The 16,772-nt window shown below is 53.7% G+C and overlaps 1 protein-coding gene across 1 annotated transcript; it reads right to left on the minus strand.

The window, feature by feature from the left end:
* Window positions 1-951: 951 nt before the first annotated feature.
* Window positions 952-16,463, minus strand: ITPKC (inositol-trisphosphate 3-kinase C). The gene is made up of 7 exons (XM_042919855.1): window positions 15,240-16,463; window positions 11,057-11,156; window positions 8,485-8,698; window positions 7,058-7,262; window positions 4,894-4,995; window positions 4,180-4,251; window positions 952-2,328 (listed from the first exon to the last, which is right to left on the minus strand). Exons 1-7 carry the CDS (start codon window positions 16,344-16,346, stop codon window positions 2,125-2,127), a joined length of 2,004 nt encoding a protein of 667 aa, XP_042775789.1. The 5' UTR covers window positions 16,347-16,463; the 3' UTR covers window positions 952-2,124.
* Window positions 16,464-16,772: the final 309 nt, after the last annotated feature.

The following is a 16,772-nucleotide window of genomic DNA, read 5'->3' on the forward strand; positions in this document are numbered from 1 at the left end:
TCTCTGCTCCCTCCCTCTCTCAAAAATAAGTAAGCATTAAAATGCAGACCAGGTCTCAACACTTGCCTCCAGAGAAGCTTTCCAGCAGCAACTTTTTGCTCATGGGAGGGAGTCTCCCAGCCCCAGCTCATCTCTCCTGATCTCGGACTGTTCTTCCTCACACTTCAGGCCACTAGCCTTACTGGCCTTTCAGGTCCCTCGAGTGTCACTCGCCTGCCCCTACCCCTCTGCTGAGAACTCCATTCTCTATTTTGGCCTCTCTTTCTCAGGGAAGACTCCCTAGCCCCAGGCTAGGCCCCTCCCTGACCTTGGTGTTCTGATTGAGAAACTGGACAGTAAGTGCTAACTTATCAAATTCTTCAAGTTAGGAAGGTAGTAGATCCTCCCCCATTTTACAGATGAAGAGACAGGGACCTGGAGAGGAGCAGCCACTGGCCTAAGGTCACATCCTGGCTCCCAAGCGGCAGCACCAGGATTCCAACCCGGCAGTTAGAACCCGGCACGCCTAGAAGACGTGGAGAAAGGTTATTCACTGAATGAATACCTGTTGCCTCCACTCTGGAAGGGGAGGAACAGGTTTGCCTTGGTCACTCATGTAGCCCAGTGCCCAGCAAAGGTACGGTGTTACTAATCAGGAGAGGGGTGTCCCCGCCCTGGCCACTCTGCACCAGCCCGGACACCCCGGTTGGCGCTGTCCAGTGCACTGTCCTGGGAGCCTCCCGAGGGCACAGCCTGGAGCTGTCTTGGTCACTAGTATGTCCCCCACATTGTCCGACACAGAGCCGGGCACCTGAGTAGCAGCTTGGTAAATGCTAAATGAGTGAACCAGCCTGCTCTGCGCCCGAATCTCTCCTGAACAGGTCATCACCCCATTACCCCGCCCAGCGCTAATGGTGAAATCATGAGCTTTGAGCCCACACGCCCCAGATGCGAAAGAAAAAATCCACAAAGTTGACGTTGAATGTGATTTATTGGGGCGTCGTCACAGGGGGAAAGCACATGAAGCGATTTTGCCTCCTGTTCCCCAGCGCTGCCCCAGCTAACGACTAGCTCTCATATAAATAAGTATAAAGACAGTTTGTAGAAAAAGGGGCACGCCTCCTCAGGCCTGGAAGACACATTAGAGCTTCAGCTTAGGGAAGAGGGAGGTTCCTAGTTCCCAGCCTCCTAGACTAGGAAGCCCAAGGTACAGGTGCAGGAGGAGGGGGACGGAGGGGCATCACCCACACCTGAGAAGGTGCTGGGGTCTTTGGTTTGGACCAGGCGGCAAGCCCTCAGTCACAGCCACCTACCCTGCGTCTCTAGAGGAAGGCAGCTCTGATTCCCAAGCCTCCTCTTCTAGGTCTGAAAGCCCTTCCTGCCACCAGTTGGCTAGGAGCAAGGGAAAGGGGGTCAGGGGTGAGAGGAGGGGGTCCCAAGGCTGAGGCTGGTGCCCGAGGAACGAGGCTGTGCTAGTCAGTGCTGGCACAGGACGTGGCTGTGGCCTGGGTCGGCAGGGGATCAGCAGAGTTCTCTCAGGAGTGGGGAGGATCCCATGGGGTCAGGGGAGGGCAGGACAGAGAGAACTGGGTCCCCGCCCAACAGCAGCAGCTCTCAGACCTTGTGGTGTCACACCCTCCTGAACCTCTGTCAGCGCTGGAATGGCCCCAGAGGAACAGATGGGGTTGTGACTCTCCCAGGCAGACAGGTGTCCCCTGCATTTGTTCACAGGTGAGGTCTGGTTCCCCCAGGCGCCAGAGAGGAAATTCACCCTTCCCAGGCCTCCGGGAGCCAGCCTGCAGCCGGGAGAGGACTGACAAGGAGACGGTGATTACAGTCATCCCTATGGCGAGAGGCACGTCGCCCCTCAGAAACCTTCCTGGCTGGTCAGAGGGCCCGGTCTGGTTCTGATACAAGGTGGGATGCAGCCATGGCACGTCCCCTCTCCAGTCTTCAAAACCTCTGTATCATGAAAGGGGCGGGCGCTGCCTGGGCTCCAGGGCCCTCCAGGCCTTCCACTCATGTCTTGCGTGGTGAACAATGCAACCTCTCCTAACCCCGAGGTCAACCCCCACGGCCAATCTCGGGGCACCGCCAGCCAGATGGGCACCATCCAGTAAGTCAACCTGGCAGTGGGCAAGTGGGTCATCCCTGGGCCAGCCCCTGAAGGAGGCGGATCAGGTTGTCCAGACCCCAGAGGTACCCATCCTCACGGTTGCCCTCAGCCCAGGGCAGTCGGTGGCTGAGCGTCTGGTGGTCAGGCAGGACTACCGTCTTGCCAAAGTCGATCATCCAGACCCTGGCCAGGCCAGTGTGGTCATGCACGAAGAGGAGGGAGCTGCCCACCACCTGCAGGGACAGAGGAGGGAGGTTAGGGGGAGGGGCAGGCACTGGCTTGGGTCCCCTCCCCAACAGGCAGCTGAGCAGGGTGCTGAACTCTGGAGCCCGAACTCAGGCTGTCTGGGTTCAAATCCTGGCTCTGCCACTTAACTGGCTCGGTGGCCTTGGGCAGGTGACTTAACCTGTCTGTACTTCCGCTTGCTCACATACAAAGCGGGAATAAGGGAATAACTGTACCATTTACTCAAAGGCTGCCCTGCACGTTACATGTGGGAATTCATCCGTATAAGCTCTTAGAACAGTTGCCAGTATAGCAAACAGACGACAATGTTAACCATTACCCTTTTCCAAGCTGGGGTACAAACAAACACCTGTAGAATCTTGCACGGGAGAAGCGGATAATGTCTTCCCCTTGGAGAATGGCTCAGACCCAGCAGAGGGCTGCTGGTGACCCTAGGGCACGGGGCTTCCATTCTCTAGACCTCAGTTTCCCCATCTGTAGAATGGTGATGCTAAGGTCATTGCAGCATTCCATGAAGCACTTTGCAGTGCTCGACACACCGCCCTCGGTAGATGCTGGTTTGGGGTTTTTTTGGGTTCTTCTGGTTTTGTTTTTTAGAAACAGTACTTTCGTTGCCTCCATGTGACTCCAGGTGGGCAAGCCCCTCCCCTTTTCCAGTGGGGTTTCAAACTCCACTGCTCCCAGAGAACCCAGGTGACGGGGCAGGTGGGCAGGTGGCTGGCAGAGGAGGCAGCCTCCACCCCACTCTGGCCTGCTGGCATATGGTGAGCAGCCCGGTGCTGCCACGTCTCCCAAAGTGCCAGGTAAACTGGAAGTCTCATGTTTTAGATGTTGGCAGCTTATTTTTTAAAATGCTAAGGCACCAGGTGGGTGAAACCGAACATGAGCACATAAGGGATGAGGTCCCCAGGCCTCCTCTTTGTGACTGGTGTGTAAAGCCCAAGGGCAGTGATGGGGACGGCAACGAGGATGACATCTGATGGTAATGAACATGACGGTAACAGCTGGCACATGCCGAGGGTTTACTGTGGGCCATGCTCCCATGTATATAAACCTGCTTCGTCCTCCCCACGCCCACGGGGCAGGTGCTCTGTTAGCCCCTCCTGCCTGTCAAGGAGACGGGTCTGCAGAAACACTCCCAGGCGCAGGTGGCTGAGGTGTGTAGAGCAGGATTCGAACCCAGGCAGCCCGACTCCCAGATCAAGGATCTTTCAGGAGTCGCCAGGAAAAAAAAGTGAGGGGGACCTGACAGGGGAGGTGGAAGAGCTTGGAGAGAGGAGGGAGAGGGAAAGGACACACGCTGCGACATCCCCACCTCATAGACCTGCTGAGACGGCCCCAGACTTCCAGAGACACACGGGCTGCAGAAGGGAGGGATGGGGGGGGGGGGGAGCCACCAAATAGGAATGCAGCCACGGATAATTGGAAATAATTATGATTACAAAATAATTTTAAGAGCAAGGAGTTAAATGTGCTTCCATGCTCCAAAGGGCACTCGACAGTTGCTGGTCTCACACCTCAGCAGCCCTGCGAGGAAGGCACCATTGTTCTTCGTGTTAGGAGGAAACTGAGGCCTTAGAAAGTAAGTCCCGTACCCAGCGTGGAACAGCCTTCATTCCAGGCCACCTGTCTTGAGCCCCGGAAATCCCCTTTGCTGCCTACCATCAAAAAGCAAACCCCAGACCTTGGGGGTTCCTTTTAATAGCCTTGCCCGGTAATCTGTCAGCTGTTTGCCAGGCGCTGACACCCCCCCCCCCCCCACTGAACCCCCAACCCCCGACCTCCCACCACCCTTGCACACGTGGCCTTCTGCTCCCCATGGCAGCGGGGGCTCGCACCTCATGGGTCTTGAAGAAGGGGGAATTCTCCAGAGCTTCACGAAGTTCTTCCAGGCGTGCCACGTACTTTCTCTGTGTGAGAGGAAGCGTTTCACGGTCAGCACAGGGACTTTGTGGGTCCTTACCCGCCTTGAGGCCTGACCTCATCCTATACCCTCAAAGGAGCGAGCAGACCACAGCCAGGAGGGGATCAAAGGAGCCACGGGGAAAATGGGTGGCGGGTGGGGGCTTGGATGCACTGGGGTAACACAGACAAGAGTGTGCTTGGGAGAATACGTGCACACTCATAATTCCTAGCAGCTCCTCCCGCCAAGAGTGGAGTCGAGTCCCTTTAATTTCGGCTGGGTCAGAAGATCTGCTTTGGCCAATAAAACGTGGTGGAAATAATGGTGGCCATTCTGAGCCCGGCCAATCAAGACACTTCACAATTCCACTTGTTCTCGGGGCCACCTGTTTCTACGCTGAGAACGAGCCCAGGCTAGCTTGCTGCATCATGAGAGGCAAGCGGCCAAGTCGTGAGCCAATCACCAGACATAGGAGCAGGGCCCTCCTAGACCAGCCAGCGCTAGCCAAGCCACCAGCTGACCGCAGATGGTGAGCAACGCCAGCCACTATTGGCCATCCTCGGCCTAAAGCAGAAGACCGTTGCCTTACAAGCAGCGGTGATGGCGGTGGGCTTGAGCTGCTAAATACAGGGCCCGGTGTCCCGCTCACCAGGATTCCACGGTTCCCGTCCACAAAGTCCTCTAACACCTTTGTCACCTGCTCCAGCTCCCGGGTCTTCTTGAAATTGGTGTTGCAGGTCCCATTGGCTTTCTGCAGGGCAAGGGGTGAAGGCCCAGTATCACCTTTTCCTTCTCACGCCCGACACCAAGCAGCCTCAGGCATTTCCTGGGACCCCCTGCCTGCCCCTCACACTTGCTGGTTATTCAGGGGGAGCCAGCCCACCTGCTCAGCCCAGTTCAACCCAGCCCCAAATCACACTCCAGAGCAACCAGTCCTTCTGAGTCCAACCTTGAACCCCCTGGTTGAGCCGGTTTAGCCAAGTGGGCTTTGGAGAAGGGTAGATCTGGCTTTGAACCGTGACTCTGCTACTTCCTAGCTGGGCAGCCCTAAACAAGCCACCTCACCGCCCTCAGCCTCAGTTTCCTCACCTGGAAAATGGGGACTGCGTTGCTATTGACTGCCTAAAGCTGGTATAAGGATTAAAGGAGACTGGATATGTAGGATGCAAAGCATAGTGCCTGGCGCACAATTAAGTAAGCACTCCATAAATGAGACTAATAATTTTTATGTCTGAGGGGGGCTCAGAGAAGCCATCTGAGTCATTCTGCCACACTGTGCCAGGTGCTGTGTGGGTGCTGATAACATGGAGGTAATAGGACAGACACAGTCAGGTGAAGGAGGCAGGTATAGAACAATAAAATCATCACAAAGGGAGAGAACACAATAATAGAATATAGGGAGCCATGAGGAGGTAAAGAGAGGGCCCTGATTGAGCAGGATGGAAATTAAGGTGGGCTTCTTGGAGGAAGCAAAATTTGAAAGGAGACAGGAAAATGACCGGGTATCAATCAGAGGGAATAGTAGGGGGAAGAGCATGTGCAGAGGTCCTGTGGCAGGAAAAGAACAAAGCTCTTTCAGGGAAATGAAAGCACTGTGGCTTGAAGGTAGACAAAGAGGGAGGGAGAGAGGAGGGATGAGGCTAGACCCTGGAGGGCCCTCTAGGCCAGAGAACTTCTCCCGAGGGGACTAGGGAGCCATGGAAGGGTTTTGAATAGGAGAATGACAGTAGGTTGTACAACTTGGAAAGGTGGCTCAGGCGAGGCTGTGGGGAAACAGGCGGGGTGCACAATGATTCTACTCTTGTGAAAGGAGTGTGGCAATCTCTGGCAAAATTCCCAGCACATTTCATCTCTGACCCCGTCTTCCTCCTTCTGGGAATCTAGTCTACAGTTAAACCTATACACTTGCAAAGTATCTCATGTACAAAGTGATTCACTGAGGCACTGTCTGTAATGGCAAAAAGTGGAAACGCAGGTGGCCATCTGTAGGGGACTGTGTAACATCCACAGAGAGCTATTATATAACTGAGGAAGGAAGAGAGGAAAGGAAGGAAGGAAGGAAGGAAGGAAGGAAGGAAGGAAGGAAGGAAGGAAGACTTGCTATGGAATGAAAAGCTGTCCAGGTTTCTGCCACCGTTTGTGTAAGACTGGGAGGAGGAAACGTTAGGATATGCAATTGCATTTGTGTGTATTTGCAGGAAAAAATAGAAGAAATTGATAAAGTGGTTCCCCATGAGCAGGTCGGGGGTGGAGGGACAGAATGGGAAGGATATCAGCAAAGCTAGGAGAGAGATTTCCCCTGCATATCCCAGTATGTTATTTTGATTTTTGAACCGTGTGAATACCTCTTCAAATAATTAGGTGTAATTTACAAAAAAGGAGAGAAAGAAGGAAGGACAGAAAAAAGAAAATCTCTCCCCATAAGGGGGGAAAAGGATTCTTCAAGCTGCTGTGTTGGATGAGGATCAGAGGGGGTGAGACCACAACCCAGGAGCCCAGGAAGGCTAGGGAGGGAGAGACCAGAGAGGTTAGGGCAGGAGAGATGGGCTGGACCAGGGCAGGGCTGCGGGGAGGGGTGGAGACAGAATCTGGAGCTGCTCAAGGAGACAGATAAACAAAACTTGGTCACTGATGGGGGTGAGAGAGAAACAGGGCTTCTCAGAGCCCCCATCTATTCATCTTCTACAGTCTCCTGCTTTTTCTCCACATCCTGCTTCTTTCCAGCCTTCCCTGATGCCCATGCTCCCCAAGAAGCCTGGCCTCAGATCTAGCTCCTAGCACTCTGGTGACAGGCTAGCATCTCCTGGCCTCACCTTGATGCCCTCAATCCGGAAGCCCAAGGTGGAGGTCGAGCTCACGGTCTCCCTCCACTGCATGTAGCGGGGCTTGGTAATGGCACCCTGGGCGTGTTCCTCAGGGGTGGGGGCCCCAGGGTCCACAGCCACCATCTTCTCATACATGTCCTTCCGGGGCCGGGGCCGTTCTCGTGCCTTCACCAGCTCCTCCTCCAGGTAGGTCCTGGGACAAAGAGAACGTGGCAAAGGAAACTATGAGGAACAAAGATGGAGGACATACTCCCTGATATCAAGGCAAGTTATAAAACCACAGCATGGCACAAGAACAGACAAATAGATCGATGGACCAGAACAGAGTCTAAAAACAGACACACATGTGTACATTCACCCAAATTATGACAAAGAAGACCCAGCAATTCGGTGGAAAAAGGGAAATTTTCTCAATAAACAGTGCCAGGTCAAGAGAATAGCCATATGGGGGGGAGGGGGCGGGCAGGGTAAAGAACCTCAATCCCTACCTCACACCATATATAAAAATTAATTCTAGATGGATTGCAAATTTAGATGTGAAAGTTAAAACAATAAAGCTTGTAGAAGAAAACATAGGAGATCTTCATGAACTTGGAGTAGGTGGATTTCTTAAACACAAAGCTACTAATCATGATGACAAAAATGACAAACTGGCCTAAATCAAAAGTGCTTCTGTTTATCAAAAGCTACTATTAAGAGAGTGAAATGGGAAAGCTGGACAATGTGTGCGTGTGTATGTATGTGAGTCTCCAACAAAGGAATTGTATTCAGAATATATAAAGAATTACAAATCCCAGAGAAAATGACAGCCCAACAGAAAAATGGGCAGGGGCACCTGGGTGACTCAGTTGGTTAAGCGTCCGACTACTTTTGGCTCAGGTCATGATCTCATGGTTCCTGAGTTCGAGCCCCACACTGGGCCCCGTGCTGGCAGTGCGGATCCTGCTTAGGATTCTCTCCGTCTCCCTCTCTCTCTCTCTCCCCCTCCCTGCTCACTCTCTCTCTCAAAATAAATAAACTCAAAAAGAAAGAAAGAGAAAGAAGGAAGGAAGGAAGGAAGGAAGGAAGGAAGGAAGGAAGGAAGGAAGGAAGAAAAAGAAAGAAAGAAAGAGAAAAGAAAATTGGGCAAAATATTCAAAGAGGCACTTTTCACAAGAGGATCTCCAAGTGGCCAGCCAACCAATGCTCAACTTCTTTGGTCATCAGAGAAACAGAAATTAAAATCCTAATGAGACACTCACCAGAATGGTTACAATTAGCAATACCAAGCACCCAATGAGAAGATAATACAACTGGGACTCCCACACACTGCTGGTGGGAGCACATGCGGGTACTACCACTCTGAAGACCTGAGAGGCACCATCTCCAAAATGCCCAACGCTGGCCCTCTGCATCTGCCCTGTGGCTAAACCCACCTGCTGCCCATCTTGCAGTCCATAATGGAGGGGCCCTCAAAATCCGCCAGGAGATCTTCCATCTGGTTGAAGGCCTGGCCATCCCGCTGCACCGTGCCGTAGTAGGTGGGCACGAAGGGTCGCAGGGGGTCGCTCATCAGCTGCTCCAGGCTGCGCTGCTCGCACTGACAGAAACGCTTCAGGATCCGACCATCCTCTCCTGCCTGGAAGTTCCCTATGGGAGCACAGCCGACGAGAGGGTCAGAAGCTGGATCAGCCGGAGCCTCCCCTCATCTCCCGCGCACGTCAGATCCTGGCTGCCCTCATCTTGCCTGACCCCTTCCAGAAGGCTTTCTCTCCTTCCCTGCACCTCTCAAAGTCTTAGCCAGCATGTGGCAAGGGAAGGGCCTACTGCTGCTCCTCATTTCACCAGAGTCCTGTTCACAGCATGTAGGGGCCTCACTTGTTTTGTCATTTCGGGTTGTGAGCTCATGATGGGCTGTGGGAATCTGTGTGAGATCAGATTCGAGAGCGTGGGGCTCCAGAGCAGCTCTGCATCTGCTTCTGCCTGGAGTCCCGCCGTGCTGGCGCCCGGGGCCACTTCACGTCAACTGACAACTCAGGCATTTCCTGGACCGCACGGACTGTGTAGATCAGCGTTACAAACTCTTATTGGGGCAAATCGTATTTTCAGCTTGTATGCGCCAAAGATGGCCACAACAATAGTTCCTGTCTCCCGGGTTCTTCCAGAATTTCACCACTCCCCACCAAGAAGTGGAATCTAAGTCTTCTCTCCTTGAATCTGGGAGGGCTTCTGGCAGAAGTGACACCGTGACTTCAGATTCGAGGTCACAAAAGGAGATGCGACCTCCACTTTGTTGGCAGAGACGATTGCCTTTGCAGTCCGGAGATGCCACGTAAGAAAGCAGACTCCTTGTGGCGCCTGGTGGCTCAGTCGGTTAAGCGTCCGACTGTGGCTCAGGTCATGATCTCGCGGTTTGTGAGTTCGGGCCCCACACTGGGCTCTCTGCTGTCAGTGCAGGGCCCACTTCGGATCCACTGTCCCCCTCTCTCTCTCTGCCGCTCCCCTGCTCATTCTCTCTCACTCTCTCTCTGTAAATAAATAAGCTTTAAAAAAAAAAAAATGAGGGGCGCCTGGATGGCTCAGTTGGTTAAGCGTCTAACTTTGGCTCAGGTCACGGTCTCATGGTTCACGAGTTCGAGGCCCACATCGGGCTGTGTGCTGATAGCTCAGAACCTGGAGCCTGCTTTAGATTCTCTCTCTCTCTCTCTCTCTCTCTCTCTCTCTCTCTCCTCTCTCAAAAATAAACATTTAAAAATTTTAAAAAAAATTTAAAAAAAGCTGACTCCTCTGAGGCCACCGTACTGTAAGGAAGCCCAGGCTGCTCCACAGAGAAGCCACATATAAGCTCTCCAGCCAGCGGCCCCAGCTGAGACTCAGCCAACAATCGGTGGTGAGGCACGTGAGTGAATGAACTTCAAAAGTTTCCACCTTGTACTTCCAAGCTGTCCTACCCCAGACTCCATGGAGTAGCAACAAGCCATCCCTTCCATGCCCGGTCTGGACTCCTGACCCCAAACCCGGGAGTGCAATAAAATAGTTGTTTTATTCCACTAAGTTTTCTTTTAACCACCACTAACTTTTGAGGGTTCTTTGGTATTTTAACTCAGTAACTGGAAAACATGGCAACGGCAGCCCCGGGTTTACAGTGTCGGGGGCGTCGGGGTGTGGGGGTGGGGGCTGGCCTTTTCGATGACTCAGATTTAAGGATAAACTAGGTAGGTAAGCTCCCTTCTTATCTTCCTTTGCTGGTGGGCCCCATCTGTCTGGTCCCCACCGGTACGCATTTTTGTGAATAAAGTTTTATTACAACACAGACACAGTCGTGTGTTGATGTATCATCTCTGGTTGCTTTCGTGCTAAAACAACAGAATTGTGCGGTTGTGACAGAGACCGTATGGCTCACAAAACCCAGGATGTTTATCATCTAGCCCTTTACAAAATATGTTATGTCCTAGGCGTTGTGCCGCTATGCGCCGGAGACATCACACGAGGTGCTGGGAGAAACCATTAGAGCTGCTATTTATTGAGCACCTACTATATTCTGGACACGGAGGGGCTGAGGAATGATTATTCCTACTTATGAGGGGCCTGTGTCTCAATCTCCATATATATATATTTTGATGGTAACCCTCCAGTGAACCCTGCAAAGGAGGTAGGATTAGCTCCATATTACAAGTGAGGAGGCCCGGTGGGAGGAAGTAACTTACCCAGGATCACCTGTAAATAAGTGCAGAATTAGGGTTTGCGCCCAGGACCATTTTTCCCCCAGGGTTGAGGATTTGCTCCCCATCCCCCTGGCACTGGGAACGGCCCTCAGCCCCTGCCCAGGCCTAAGCACTTCCCGTAACAGCCTCAGGAAGTGGAGACTGTCCTCAAGCCCATTTGACAGATGGGGAGACTTGAACTACAGAGAATGGCCCTGTAGCTTTCTTTCCCCAGCTCAGTTGTCTCTGCCCAGCCTGTCTGCCCGCCCCCCCACCCGGCCATCCCCTGCACCCCTGCTCTCACCAGCGTGTCCCGACAGCTGGACCCAAGGGTAGTGTTTTCGGAAGGAGACCACGAAGGGCGAATATCTCAGAACTGTCTTCAGCTTCTTCCACGGTTTGTTCTGTTGTGAGGCACAGTGGGGTGGGGTCACTGCTGAGGCTGGGGAGGGCGGGGGATGGGATGCAGCACGGAGGGGAAGCGGGTGGACCAGGGGGCTTCCTGGGAGTGCTGCTCCCGAGCTCATTGGGGTGAGCGAAGCCCACTAGTTCAGCAGGCTTGAGATTCCCCATAGGCCTCAGCAAAGGTGGGGAAGAGTCTGTCCATTTCTCTCTGTCCTCGTCATCATTTTCTTTAGACCCTTGTCTTTCTGTCCTTTTCAAATGAGTAAAAATAGGCCAGGTCACACACCAAAAACTTGGAAACCTCACTTCTGTCCTGAAACCAAGTCAGACCTTCTGGAGAAAATGATAGAGGCAGGACTTGATGAATGGAGGCTGAACCACAGAGAAAGACACAATTAGAAACAGATGGCAAGGTGACGACAGAGACAGAGAGGGACAGAGATGGACACTGGGGCAGTCAGGAGAGCTGCTCACCAAACAGCTCCAGCCCATCCTCCCTTCTAGGGACATCCCTGCTACCTTGAACTTCGGCTACTGGCTTGCTTTGGCAAGTGAAATGTGAGCCTAAGCGTTAAAGCCAGTACGTGATTCTCCATGTTCCTTTCCCTGCTGTGGAAGTGGGTGGGGAGTGTGGAAAGAGAAATAGAAGCTTCCTCGGTCTGGGCCTTGACGTCACCCACCAGTGGCCCATGGTACATGTGCAGTGTCAACGATAATAATCCTTCGTGGTTCCAAGTCACTAAGTCCAGGGGTTGCCTGTTACCACAGCAAATCCTGACCTAGCCTGACTAATACAGTGACAGGTTACCAAAAGACAAAGAGAGAAATATAGAAAGACAGAAAGGGAGACACGCATACCAAGTAATGACGGGAAAGAAAAAGATAAATGGAAGCAAAGAAAGAGAGAGAACAGCAAGAGAAAACCAGTAAAGCAAACTGAAAACAAAGATTTCATTGTATCACGTTGACTCAATCAAGAGGTTCTTGAGACTGGCTTAGAGTCTGATTCACATGTATGAGCACGCGTGCAAACACATGAATACATTCTCTGCTCCAGGCATATGGCAGTCCCTTAGACAAGTATTAGGAGAATGGGTCCTCTCCAGAGAAGGAATCTATGTGGCTCATCCCCCCACTACCCTGGGGTCAAGGCCATGTTCTCTCCCGCGTACTCAGAGCCCAGCTACCTAGCAGACATCTAATTGACAGTGGGAAGGTCAAGCAGAGGCAGGGTGTTGGACTACGGGATTCAGGAAGGGCTATTCCTTCCACCCTGCAGCTGCCAGCCATGAAGGGAGGTGATTAATAAAGGTTCCTGTTTACTAAGTACCTGGAACATTCCAGGCACAATGACAAAGACTCGGTGAGCCATAACCTACTTAATCCTAAAAACACAACCCCAGGAGGATTGTTGACACTGTGTTACAGAGGAAACAGAGGCTCAGGGGGATGAAGTCACTTGCCTAAATCACACAGCACAGTGCTGGGGTTCTAACTCTGAACCCACTGCCCTGGGCTTACACACTACAGCCCTGCTGGGCTATAAACGCTGAAGGGTGGGATTGGGGTTGTCATGGTTATGACTGTGTCCCCAGCCCATGACCTAGCACACAACAGCTGTTCCAAAAGCATTGCTTGGATTGAGGGAGGTTAGTTGTAACTATCTTTTTTTTTTTTTTTTTTAATCATAAGCAGTTCAGTATCTTGTCTCTTTCTTGGACCTGATGGTTAATCTGCGCTTTCTCAGATGATTTCATGATGGTCTCATCTCCCATGTCCCCTCCTCCAGGAAGTCCTCTCTGATACCTCAGGTGTGGCCAATCACCTCCTGCGATCTCCCACGACACTAGGCGTCCCCCATCCCAGCCCCCTGACCACTCTGTATGGTGATGGGCCTGTCTTCTCCACTGGCCTGGGAGCTCCATGAGGGTAATGTCTCAGTCCCTGCTGTGTCCCTAGCAAAACCAACACAGGGCTGGACACATACCAGAGGCTCAGAGACTGTCAGTGGTCTGATTAGGAGGACAGGATGGATGTGTGAAGGAAGGAAGCGGGGAGGAAAGGAAGAAAGTCGTGGGACTTCTAAGGTCAGATGGGATTTCAAAATTAAGCCAGAAGGAAGCAAGGGTTTGTTTTCTGGGCGGTGGGAAATGAGTGAGCAATAGCTCACGAGTGGAGGCAGGATGGCGGCAGGGCGTTCGAGGAACAGTGTGCACTTTGGCCTCCTTGCAGTGGAGGGGGGTTAGGAGGGGAGAAGGGAAGCTGAATGCGGGAAGCAGCCTGGAGACAGGAAGCTCTAAACACAGGGTTGAACTCCTGATCGCTATCTGGAGGGCCCTGGGGAGCCACGGAGGGTGCTGAAAAGCAGGGAGAGTTCAAGAGTTGACCAGAGGTGGGTCTTGGAAGCAGATTCTGGAAGGATGAAGAAAAACTGGAGACACGGAGGCGTGGGAAGAAAGCAAGTTAGGGACGGATCCACCCATACACCACAGAGCTTGAAATAACTGGGTTTTCAACTCAGCCAGGACTGAGTTAGAATCCTGGCTCCGACCAGGCTTGGCCAGCCCTAAGCAAGTGACCTCACCTCTGCACACCTGTTCCCTCATCTATAAAATGGAAACAATAATAGTCCCAATGTCATTGTGCTGTCATAAGGGTTAACACATACACAACCCTTAGAAAAGTGCCTGGTATGCGAAGGGTTTGAATCCCAGCTCTGTGTCTTCCAAAGTGTGTGACCTTGGACAAGTGTCATGACCTCATCTGTAAAATGGGGATAATAACAGTATCTCCCTCATAGGGCTACTGTAAGGATTAAAAAAGTTAATACGAGCAAGGAGCTTAGTACAGAGCTGGGCGTGAGTACTAGTTGCTATTTTTTTTTTTTTTTTTTTTCCCATTCACTCCCAGATCAGCTGTTTGGAGATGCCAAGAACGTGAGAGAGTAGGTGGAGGGAACAGCTAAGGCAGAAAAACCAGAGGGTCAGCTCCTGTGCTCTGGCACAGGCAGGTTGAGGCAGGTCTGTCTCTACCTGTGGCCACATGTGTGAGCACATTCCTAAGGGAGCCCCCGGGGGGTGAGGGGGGCTCAGGGCAGACTCTGGCCAGGGGCCCCAGACAATGGGAGGGCCCAGCAGGCCAACCTACTTGAGTCTGTCACACCTGCCTCCCAGCTGACCTTCCCTGAACCTGCCCTGCCAGCCCTCCTGATTCACCAGGAGAGAACCGCACCCAAGGTGGGGGGCATGGGGGGGGAGGGGGCGGTGAGGGTGGAGGATGTAAACAAGAGTGTGCAGGGGGCCCCCTGGGGAGCTGGGAAGCAATGGTGAAACCAGCCGGTCCCTGGCTAAGCTGGGGGTCCTCAGCGTTTGGGGCTCACACAGCCCTCTGAGAATCTGATAAAAGTTGGGGGCTCACCCCCTACAAAAGCAAATGGCTAAAGGGTGGCAAAGGTTCATGACCCCTTAAGGCAGCCACAGTGCCTTAAAAATTTAGGGTAAAGGGGCACCTGGGTGGCTCAGTCGTTTAAGTGTCTGACTCTTGATTTCAGCTCAGGTCATCATCTCACTGTGCTGAGCCTCCTTCGGATTCTCTCCCTTTCTCCCTGCCTCTCCCCTGCAGGTGAGCTCGCGCGCGCTCTCTCTCTCTCTCTCTCTCAAAATAAATAAAAATATTTTTTAAAAACTTAGGTTAAAAAGTGTACCCTTTCTGTCCTCCTTTACTTGTGCTCTTCTAGAGGATCCGACAGAAATCATACACAGTTGCTTCAAAACTATGTGTGTAAACACACACAGACTCCCACGATCACACATTTTCAGGAGTCCCTAGGCACCATTAAGTCAGCCAGTGGCTGTCCATTTTAGACCCCAGGACCGGAGGCAGTGGGTGAGGAGAAAGGGAAAGGATCAGGAGGATGCCTGGAGTGGGTCGGTAACCTGGCTGTCAGAGGGAGGAGGTCGACAGATAGAAGAGGTACCTGGAGATAAAATTGCTGGTGGGTGCTAGAAAACTTCTCAAAGCAAAGACAGGGAGATAAGGGGTCTGGGGAGATGTGGCCCAAGGGCAGAACGGTTCCCACTCACCCCAGACCTGTCCTCGGGGTCGCTGGCACCTCCGCCCCCGGCCACCACATCATCCTCAGACTCGTCGAAAGAGGAGGCAGAGGAGAAGCCGCCACTGCCCCCCTCAGCCCGGGAGGGGGGTCCCACTGGCTGAGCATCAGGCTCAGGTGTTTCAGGAGTGATGATGAGGCGGGGCACAGGGGTCAAGGGGCTACACTCCAGGCGAGAGTACAGGTGAGCCCCCAACTCCCTGGGTTCTGGTTCCTCTAACAGGCCATCCTGCTTGGATTCCCCCAAAAGACAGTCTGTCCCAGGTTCTGTCTGGGGTCCATGAGTATCTTGTGTCTGCGGACCATCAGTGCCAGGCCGAGTCCAGGAGCCAACAGAATCTTGCTGTGTTGGGAAACCATCAGTGCCAACCTGCTTCCAGGCTGTTTTAGTATCCTGTTGTATCTGGGAGCCATCAGTGTACAATTCTTTCCAGGAGCCATCGGCACTTGGCTCTGTTGAGGGACAGGCTCCCTCTGGCTCAGTCCGGAGGCTGGACCTGTTCCTATGGGTCCAGAGGTTATCAGCCCAGGTCTTGGCCCTCTCTGGTTGGGTCTGTGACCCATGTATTTCTATCTCTGTCCAGGGCCCATCAACGACGGGCTGTGTCCAGAGGCTGGCCTTCTCTGGCTGAGGCTGGAGGTCAGACAAGTGTGAATCAGTCAAAAAGCCATCTGTCCCAGTTTCCGTCCAGGGACCGGCTGTCTCCAGCTCTGAGCAGTGGCTGCTCCTTTCTGGATATGTCCGGAGGCTAGATATGTCTGTCTCCGTTTTGGGGCCGGGCCGCTCAGTCTCCGCTCCGAGGCCAGCTGCTTCAGGCTCAACCTGTCCGTCTGTCCCCGGCTCAGGCCCGAGGCCGACCCTCTCGGGCTCGCTGTAGAGGCTGGACCCCTCGGGGCTGGTCCGGGGCCCGCCCCCGTCCGGCCGCCCCGCCGGGCCCCCTGCGCCTGGCCCAGGTCGCTGCTGCCCCGGCTGCCGCCGCCGCCCCCCTCGCGGCGCCTCTAGCCCCATGCGGGCCGCCCCCGGCAGCTCCCCGGCCTCTGCCTCGCTTAGGCTCCCCCGGCACGGGCAGCGCCTCATGCCCGCTCCCTAGGTTCGGGCTTCGACCCGACCCAGCCCCTCCTGCCCCTTTAAATCCCGCGAGGGGTGTGGCTGGGGAGCCCCAACTCCCGGGTTCCGGCCCGCGGAGCTCCAGCTCGCCCGGCCACCCAGGGGTTAACCGATACTCCCTCCCCCGCGCCCCGGGAAAGCCCCGAAGCCCCGCCCCACCGGACGTGACGAAAGGGGGACGGGCGTTGCCTGGCCCCGCCCTCTCGGGTTGAAGCAGGGTGGGCTCCGAGCGCTAGATCCTCGTCCAGGTTGTGTACTGCGTGCCGGGGTCCTGGTTGCGGGCCGGTGGGATCCCTTCCTAGACCCCTGCAACGAATCCGATCTTCCTACACCCTCGAATAACCAGTTTAGCCTCCCTGGAACCTTCGGGGACGAATCTAGCAGCGCGCCCATTCT

This window comes from Panthera leo, chromosome E2 (genome assembly GCF_018350215.1).
Source record: "Panthera leo isolate Ple1 chromosome E2, P.leo_Ple1_pat1.1, whole genome shotgun sequence".
In the NCBI taxonomy this organism is placed as follows: Eukaryota; Metazoa; Chordata; class Mammalia; order Carnivora; family Felidae; genus Panthera; species Panthera leo.